The 10,085-nt window shown below is 45.9% G+C and overlaps 1 protein-coding gene across 1 annotated transcript in view; it reads left to right on the forward strand.

Moving 5' to 3' along the window:
• PPIC (peptidylprolyl isomerase C) overlaps positions 1–10,085 on the forward strand; it is a 57,351-nt gene that overhangs the window by 44,102 nt on the left and 3,164 nt on the right. The window contains exons 3-5 of the mRNA XM_025210473.1: positions 4,674–4,787; positions 5,344–5,437; positions 8,258–8,442. Of these exons, the coding sequence (XP_025066258.1) occupies positions 4,674–4,787; positions 5,344–5,437; positions 8,258–8,442 (393 nt within the window). The remainder of the gene's footprint in view (positions 1–4,673; positions 4,788–5,343; positions 5,438–8,257; positions 8,443–10,085) is intronic.

Consider the following 10,085-nt stretch of genomic DNA (forward strand, 5'->3'; position numbering starts at 1 on the left):
CAAGGTGACGGAGCGCAGCCGGGGGGGCGCCGTCCCTCGGGCGGGTGTAGGGGGGGCCGCTGCCACGCGGCGCGGGGGAAGGGGCCGCGGCCTGGGCGGGAGGGTCCCACAGCCCCGGCCTTGAGTTTGGGGCCGCTGGGGCTGGAGCAGCTGCCGGCCTGGGGGAGAGGGACCGGAGCTTCCCCAGGGGACCGGCCCCGGCCCTTCCGCAGCTCGTCTTTGGCAGCTGGAGGAAAAAGGGCCGGTTGCCCCTCTGAATGCACGGCGGCACCCAGTGCGACAGTGTTCAAGGAGCAGCACAGAGGGATGCTGTAGTCGTGGCGGTCCAGGGAGGATGCCATGCGCAAGGATTTCTCGTTTAGGAGACCGACCACGGGGCTGGGATAGAGCCAGAGCAGCGATCCAGTGCGAGACGCTCTCCGCCGGGTGCGGCTGTCACTTGCCACGCGGTGCTTTTTACTCAGCCTCAGTGCATTAATGCAGGCATAGATGCAGATGAAAGGGCTGGTTGCATCCAGGATGCAAATTAAGGGCAGCTGGGGGTGTTGAGCCCCAGGTCAAGTCTGGGATCGTGCCCGGTATGCAAAAGCCAATAAAGATACCAGGGGTGAAAGTATAAAGATTTATTGCTAGCAATACAAGGTGCAAGCGGAATAATTTCACGTAACAAGCACACACATTCTTAATTCTAAGCATCTTTTATACAGGAGTATTGGACCTTCATAAGCATTCTTGTTTGCTAATTGGTTATAAGGGAGTGACGCAAGGAGTTCTTTACTGAGCATGTCTCTATACCTGTGTTTTAGCTATGTATCTCATTTCCATACATGTATGTTTCATTAGCATACTTTCTCCCCACCCAGGGGTGTGAATCTTAATATTTAAATCAGTTCTTTGCCCTACTCCACTAATTCTGTTTTTGTTTTCAAGCCTCCTTTATCTAAGACTGTCTTCTACTTAGCATTGCAGTTGGGCATTAGTTACATAACAGAGACTTTTGCTTGGGCTATGTGTAGTGGTTTCTAGGTCAAACCTGACAGGGGGGTTAAGGCCCCCCCCATAAGAGATGAGCCCCCTCGTGTAAGATTTGAAAATCATAACCTGGGGGGAGCCTCCGATCAGATTGCTCCTTCACTTAAGTGGACTTGCTAATCAGTGAATCAGTTTAATTTTTTTTTTTTTTTTTTTTGCAGACCCCCCCCACAAGCGGTGAAGCGTAATTCAAACCCTGGTTGCATCTCTAAAAGCATCTATACACCCATGATCTGCCGGCCCCCAGCGATCAACACCCTGTGGCTGGGTAGGTGGAACTACATAGCAAGTCACGGCTGAACCTGGGGAAGAACATCTCGCATTGGAAAGCTGGTCTTGCTCTATCCCAGCTATGCAGCTGGTCCTGTGAAAGACATCACCCAACAAAGTCCTTGCCTCCGTGTTAAACAACTGTAACGGTAGCATAAGAGGGATGTTGTAGCTGTGATGGTCCAGGAATGATGCCACATGCAAGGATTTCTTAGGGTGATGTCATTTATGGGACCATATTACGTAGCGGGGATAGACCAATACCAGCTTTCCAACGTGAGACACTCTTCCCCATGTCCAGCTGTGACTTCCATTTATCTAGCCACAGGGTGTATCAGTGCATTTACAGATGTAGAAAAAAAAGGCTGGTTGCATCTATAAATTTATCAATACACCTAGTGATTGCCCCCCTCCCACTTTGTAGGGGACCAATTGCATAGCTGGGATAGAGTGAGACTAGCTTTCTAATGCAAGACAGTTTTCCCCAGGTCCAGCTGTAACTTGCCACATGGTTCCACCTACCTGGCCACAGGGTGTACAGATGCATTTACAGATGTGGGGGGAAAGATCTGGTTGCTGGGGAAAAACCCCCCTGATCATACCCAATTCACTCGCTCTTTCAGCATTCGCTTTCTGTCGCTGCATGACACAGGACACGGGGCAAGATGGACCTGTGGTCTGAGCCAGTAAATAGCAGTTCTTACATGACAGTCCAGAAATGACATGAGAGGCAAGGACTTCTTAGGGTGATGTCTTTTATAGGACCAACTGCATAGTTGGGATAGAATGGGACCAGCTTTCCAATGCGAGACATTCTTCCCCAGGTCCAGCTGTAACTTGCCATATGGTTGCACATAGCCAGCCTCAAGGTGCGTCAATGCATGTATAAATGCAGAGAAAAGGGCTGGTTGCATCTTTAAATGCATCTTTACACTGAGTGATCGTCTTTCTGTGACAGTGTGAAGCAACTGTAATGGCAGCGTAAGAGTGAGATGATGTAGCCATGACGGTCCAGAAATGATGAGAGTGGCAAGGACTCTGTAGGGCAATGTCTTTTATGGGACCACCTGCATAGTTGCAAGAGAGCAAAACCAACTTTTGAACATAAGACACTCTTCCTCAAGTCGAGCTGTAACGTGCCATTGGTTCCACTTACTCAGCCAGCTGTAAGAAAGGAGGGCAAAAAAAGCCAGGTGCCCTTAGCTATCTGGGACAGCTGCACTTCTTGAAGCGTGTCTTCATGTTTCCACTATGGCAGTGGTTTGTAACAAGTAGGCTGTGAGTTCCAGCAGAAATCAGCACAATTCAGCTCTTCTTCAGCTTGTATCCATGTAATTATAACCTTGAGCAGCTAATCTTAATTGCCCTTTGTTTATATTGTGCCTGTAACACTTATAATGATATTCCCACTTGTGCTGTCTTTGTTGAGGTGCTATTTTGATTTGGTTTCTTAGGGTTTACAATGAACTGACAAGTGTTTTACCATCCGTACTTCAGAATTGCATGCATGTCTTGTCTTCTCCTCTTTCACTCTTTAAAATCCATCAGTATTGGAAGTTGACTCACTTTACTGCTTTGCCATATATCCCTTGTGTTGTGTTGTGCTGGCTTTGTCTCTTCCTGGCACTTCCCAGAACTTGAAAAGCAGGTACAATGAGATTAGCCAGAGCCACTTTAAATTCATAAATCAAGAGGTGATAATCTGGTATCAGTTAACACGGATCATTTTCTCAATTTAATATTCCTCTGTGTTGCTTTAAAAGCAAGAGGCATTACGTGAATTGGTTTTGTAGATCCTCTTCATAAGCAGAAAAGAATGTGCCTTATGACACGTACAAGATGAATTTTAACTGAAGCACAGGGATAGCCAGATGACTATGCCAACCCACATAGATACCTAGGATGTTCGTGCTCGTTGATACCAATATGCCTCACTACATAATACACTGGTACTTGATTTAAAACTTTCTGATAAAGAACAACAGGACTTCTAACAAAAATGAGTATTAAGGAAGGTGATAAATTGGACCTTCTCAAATTCATTTTAGGGTTAGATTTAACAAACGTGTAAACACTCAGGGAATTTCATGAATGCAATTCTGAATATTTGCTCTTTTTACTAGTATTTATTACTTCTGGATATGTTCATATGAAAAGTAGGGTTTTTATGACAAGTGGCAGGGACATGGACTACATAGATCAAAGGGTATTATTTTTTTCTTTGAGTGTAATGGCAGTCAAAATTCATATTCAGACTTAATACTTCTGACCAATGGAAGGTTAGGAAACAGGAGGGATATTTAGCAGGACAGCATGAAAGATACATTCACATAAAAAGGAGACTGCAGTCATTTGAGATTGTTACCAGGCTCACTTCTGGGAATCTCAGTTATATAATATTTTGTTGAAAGCCACGGGTAGTATTAAATACCGTTTTGTAGTAAGACACACTAGTGTTTCCTTTAGATGTTTTGACAACCATGACTTAGATTTTTCTAAACCTTAACATGTCTCACTTTGACAGGTGTTCCTTTTTTAATAACCTTTTCAACATCTTTGCATGTTCAAATAGAACATCAAGTCTTATATTCTAAATTCCATTACTAAAATTCTCTTTAACTCATTGGCCTTTTTCAAGAGTCTTTTACAGAAACATTTTGCACTGTCATTTCTGTAAATTGAAATGTCTAATTTCTTAAGTCAAGACACTTATTTCTGTAGGCAGCATGAATTTATTTTTAGCAAGGAAACTTGCTAGCTTCTAGGAGCAAATATTTCTCACTTTTAATTTGCCAAGTAAAATACATTTGGACTAAATGCCTGATGCTTTTCCCCAGTAGCTTACATGGGTAAACACTTAAATACAATATGGTAGAATGTCATAGTTCCAGTATTTAAGATAGATGGCAAACTGGTTTTTGAGAATCCCTGTATTATAATTCCGTTTTTGTTGTCCATAAACCTGAAACAGAATTAGCTGTTAAAAACTTTTCACTTGGTATTTGTGCCTGATAAAACTGAGCACGTCTTTACTAAAATATGGTTACCTCTCCATAGACATTTTGGTACGTATGTCTCAGAAAAAGCTCTTAGAAATGTGCCTATAGGTCTTGTAAGGTAGCTTTCTGACTGAGCATTTTTAAAGGAATGAAAATCCAGAACTGATACTTGCAGTACCTTGCACATTTTTCTGTGTAGTCCAATATGGGGCATCTTTAAGATGTATTTCTTAAAAACCACATTACATCTTTTAGAAGGACTCTTCGCACAATATTGTCCAAAGGTAATTTCCTGCTTTATATTATGAAAAGCAGAGTCTTTCGGTCACTGTTGTATCTGTATGATTATGTTTTCTTCATATGATTATCTAGGTGTTCTTTGATGTGAAGATTGGCGAGAGAGATGTTGGCAGAATTGTAATCGGATTGTTTGGAAAAGTTGTCCCAAAGACTGTTGATAACTTCATTGCCTTGGCAACTGGTGAAGTATGTTTGTTGTTTCCTCTCTCATTTAGCAAAATGACATCTCAGTTGTTAACTGTTTTAGTTCACTGTTTTCACCCATTTTTCATTCTGTGAATAAATCGGAGAGAAAGAGAGAACCATCTAATGGGCCCAGCTCTTCCGTCTATATTTCTGACCCCTTCCAGCTCTGTGATCAATTCATATGAGGGCAAATAAGGGCCTCTTGAACTATGAGGAATTTTGTAGATTGTTCTTGTTAAAGCAGAAGCAAAATTGCTATCATCATCCTGTAAATAAATTGCCTCTTTAATCCATGATTTTTGAGCTACACAGCATAGCCGTAGTAAGCACTAATTTGTTTTTGCTTCATGTCGGTTTTTTACATCTTTCTATGGTACTAGTAGGGCTGTGATTCTCAATATATCTAGTACAAAAGTAATCTTTTAAAATTCTTTAGTTTTGTTTATATTATGTAAAACTCTAATGTTCAAATTGCTTGCCTTTTTCCATGTGCCACAATACATGTCCTGTGTAGAAAATTAAATGCACTTGTTTGGAACTTTGTTCCTTTTCTTAGAAAGGATATGGGTACAAAGGAAGTAAGTTTCATCGCGTGATCAAAGATTTTGTGATTCAAGGTGGAGATTTCACAGTTGGAGATGGAACTGGAGGTACGTGCTTATTATTGTTCAGCTCTCCTCTTTCTAGTAGGCTTGAATGAAAGAATGAACAAAACAATATTTCCACTTCTCAACCCAGCTAAAATGGATGTAGGTTGTAGGCCACAGAAGCATTTACTTTGGGAGTTCAGGGCCTCCTCAGCATGAAAAGATTCAAATACAAATATTTTATTTCACATTAGCGTTATAACCATCAGGCTGGAGGACAGTCTGGCTGAGGGTACCCTACACCCTTCCTTCTTTAAAAAGTTAGGCTCTTGTGCAGCTATAGCAGGACAAGAATTTTGGGACTGGGAGGAGAACAGGCAAGAGGAGACTTTTTCCTGTAGCCTAGTGGTTTAGGGCACTAGCCTTGGAGGGAATGGGAAAGACTTGTTTTCCAATCCCTGGTTCATAGTTTCATAGTTTTAGGGTCGGAAGGGACCTAATAGATCTTCTAGCCCGACCCCCCGCCAGGGCGGGAGAACAACAAAAAACCCTAAAAACAAAAACGGGACTCAAATGAGTCCAGCCAGGTAGGCATCCAGCCTCTTCTTAAAGACCCCCAGGGTAGGGGCCAGCACCACCTCCCTTGGAAGTTGGTTCCAGCTCCTAGCTGCCCTAACTGTGAAGTAGTTTTTTCGGATGTCCAATCTGTACCTCCTCTCCATCAACTTGTGCCCATTACTCCTTGTTATGCCAGCGGGGGCTAGGGGAAACAGCGTCTCCCCCAAACCCTTCTGGTTCCCCCTAGTGAGTTTATAGACGGTCACCAGGTCCCCCCTCAGCCTTCTCTTGTGGAGGCTGAATAGGTTCAAGTCCCGCAGTCTCTCACTGTAGGGTCTGCCCTGTTGTCCCCGGATCATGCGGGTGGCCCTCCTCTGGACCCTCTCCATGTTGTCCACATCCCTCCTGAAATGGGGCGCACAGAACTGGACACAATACTCCAGCTGCGGCCTGACCAGCGTCGCATAGAGGGGGAGGATCACCTCCCTGGCTCTACTCGAGATGCACCTGTGGATGCACGACAAGGTCCGGTTAGCCCTGCCAACCATGACCTCGCATTGTCGGCCCATGTTCATCTTGGAGTCAATAATGACACCAAGATCCCTTTCCGCCTCCGTGCTCTCAAGTAGGGAGCTCCCCATCGTATAAGTGTGCTGCTGGTTCCTACTACCCAAGTGCAGCACCCTGCACTTGTCCGTATTGAAACACATCCTGTTCCTGTTTGCCCACCCCTGTAACCTATCCAGATCCTTCTGCAATCTCTCTCTCCCTGCTAGCGTGCTCACCTCCCCCCAAATTTTGGTGTCATCAGCGAATTTAAACAGGTTGCTTTCCACCCCAACATCAAGATCGCTGATGAAGAAATTGAACAGCGCAGGCCCCAGGACCGAGCCCTGGGGGACTCCACTACCCACCTCCCCCCAAGTCGAGTATGATCCATCCACCACCACCCTCTGAGTGCGACCCTTCAGCCAATCTGCAATCCATCTGACTGTGTAGGCATCTATGCCACAGTCGCCTAGTTTATTAATTAGGATGGGGTGAGAGACGGTGTCAAAGGCCTTGCTGAAGTCCAGAAAGACTACATCCACCGCGACACCTGCGTCCATGGCCTTTGTGACCTGATCATAAAAGGCAATCAGGTTGGTCTGACATGATCTCCCCCTAATAAATCCATGCTGATTGCCCCTGAGCATCATTTCTGATGCCGGCCCATCACAAATGTGCTCCTTGATGATCTTCTCAAAGAGCTTCCCCAGGATTGAGGTAAGACTGACGGGCCTATAATTGCCCGGGTCCTCCCTTTTCCCTTTTTTGAAGATGGGGACCACATTAGCTACCTTCCAATCGTCTGGCACCTGGCCCAAGCACCACGATCGCTCGTAGAGCCGTGCCAGGGGCCCTGCAATAACCCCAGCCAGCTCCCTCAGCACCCTGGGGTGGAGAGCATCCGGACCCGCTGACTTGAACGCGTCCAGCCCCTCCAGAAGCTCTCTAACCCGGTCCTCCCCAACCTGAGGTCTGAAGGCGATCCCCTCGCGTCCGGCTTCTATCACAGCAGGGAAGTCCCGGTCCCTGCACAAGAAAACGGAGGTGAAGAATTGGTTAAAGAGGTCCGCTTTATCCTCTGACGCAACCACCAGATTGCCCAGCATATCCTGCAGGGGCCCCACATTACCCGGTGCCTTCTTCATCCTCCCAATATATTTGAAAAAGGACTTTTTGTTATCCTTAATCCTGGACGCTAATCCGAGCTCTATATCCGCCTTGGCCTTCCTAACAGCCTGCCTGCAGGCCCGAGCAGAGGAGGTATACTCCTCTTTGGAGATTACACCCCCCTTCCACCGGGCGTACGCCGCCTTTTTGGCAAGCAGGCATTCCCGGACACCCTTGGTGAGCCAGGGGGGCTTCTGGACACTCCTGCCCCCTTTGCTTCTTGTCGGGATGGACACCCCTTGGGCCCCGAGTATCGTTTCCTTGAGGAACGACCACTCCTCTTGGACGCTGAGTTCCTCTGCCCTCAAGGACCCCAGTTCCTCTCCCACTAATCTCCTCATCTCACTGAAGTTGGCCCTCCTGAAGTCTAGGGCTACCACCTTGCTGCGGGCCCTTGACACACTACGCTGGATGGTGAATTCCAGCACGCGGTGATCACTATTGCCCAGGTGGTCAAGAACCTGGAGGCCTCTTACCAGGTCGTCCTGGTTCCTGGACTATGTATACATTTTACATTAGCCAGTTATTGGATTTGAGAAGGAAATGTATGGGCTGAATTGTTCTGTTGCTGGTATACTCTTCTAAACTTGCTTTTGTTTTATGTCACAGGAAGAAGTATTTATGGAGAGCAGTTTCCAGATGAGAACTTTAAACTCAAACACTATGGTATTGGGTGGGTCAGCATGGCTAATGCTGGCCCAGATACTAATGGTTCCCAGTTCTTCATCACAGTGACAAAACCTTCCTGGTTAGATGGAAAACACGTAGTTTTTGGCAAAGTCATTGATGGAATGGTAAGTTTAAAACTGGTACATGAAAACAGATAAATCTGGCTGAATTCATTTTTGTTTGAAACTCTCTAAATCCAGTTCACACCACTGTCATGGAGAACAGAATTTGGTGTCCGCCATTCTTCATCCGAAAAATAATTGTAAAGCATTTACACTGGAAATGTTATAGGAAACAGCAAATATTTGTTGAAGAAATGAAAGTTAAATAGTCTTTTTGGCTTCAAGATTTCCCCATATAGAACACTAATCATTGGCTAGGAACAGACATTGGATTTATCCTTGGAAAGTTTGTGCCTGTGTTTATCCTGGAACAAAAATACTCTGAAATTGATTCATAAGTATGTTGCCCTTCTAATTAGGGTTTAGTGAGTGGCTAAATGCAGAGCCACTTTTTTGCCATTGGTTCAGTGATATAGTCTTGGGATAACTCTGCAGACTGACTTTGCAATACCCTGGGATAAATGGTTACTTCCTTTTTAGGATTTAACCTGGGATAATGGACATGGATGTCTGTACACTTGGACATCGTTGGGGGTAAAATGGTTTTACAAAAGACAGCAGTAGTGGTCATTGGCTATAACAAGGAATCTTTTATTCAATTGGGAACATGAATTTGTAAAAACAGAATTTATGAAGAATTAATACTTTAATAAATGCTTCATATTCCCAATTGAAAAAAAGATTTCCTTGAATAACAGAATAAAAGACTCCTAGGCTCAGCCCCACCAGAATGTTAGCTGTGTTTTGCCACACAGTTTGATGACTGTTTGAGGGAAGTTAAGCACAGGAATAATTATCTAAAGAGTAGGGCTGTGCAAAACTTTGGAAGCCGATTCAATTTGGTGGAGATTTGATCCGATTCGGCAGCTGAATCTCTGAATCATTAAAAGGTCATTAAAAGGTCCAAATCGAATCCAAAGCCTCCGAATCAATTTGGAGAAGATTCAGATCAGCCAGGGAGAGGCAGGCAAAGCTGGGTGGCTGCAGGTTCTCCTGGGGCTCCTCTGGCTGTGCCTGCCTCTCCCCAAGTGGGAGGAGCTGCAGGAGAAGCCCCCATGGCTGCCCTGCCCCACCCCACCTCCTGTCTTGAAAAAAAAAAAAGCTCTGCACTTACCAGGGGCTGTGGGGTCTCCTGGCAGAGCCCCCCCCATGCAGCCCCCGCTTCCCGATTGCCCTCCCCCCCCGCCTGGCCTCACTGCAATGGCTGTCCTGCCCAGCCCAACATCCCAGCAATTAAAAAAATAAAGCCCCGCACTCACTGGCTCTGGCATTGGGGATCAGGGCTTCTGGGTGCTCGTGGCAAAGCCGCTCTACTCAACGTGGGGCAGTGGGGGCAGCAGGGATCATCCCCCCCACCTGGCACCCACACAGCAGCTGCCCCATAGCGTGGGTTCAGCATGGGTTGGCAGGGTGCTGTGTGTTGCCTAGGAGCTGGGGCCACTGGGGCTGAGCAGTGCCAGGCTCTGGCTGACTGCTCAAGCCACGCCAGCTCCCAGAGAGTGCATGGGTGCCAAGCGGGGAGGATGATCCTCACTGCCCTGTGCTGTGCAAGGGGGGCTCTGCCACAAGCCCTCAAAGGCCCTGATCCCCACTGCCTGAGCTGGTGAATGTGGGGCTTTTTTTTTTTCTTTCTTTTAAATTGCAGG

Source organism: Alligator sinensis, unplaced genomic scaffold (assembly GCF_000455745.1).
Source record: "Alligator sinensis unplaced genomic scaffold, ASM45574v1 scaffold1451_1, whole genome shotgun sequence".
NCBI classification, from domain to species: Eukaryota; Metazoa; Chordata; order Crocodylia; family Alligatoridae; genus Alligator; species Alligator sinensis.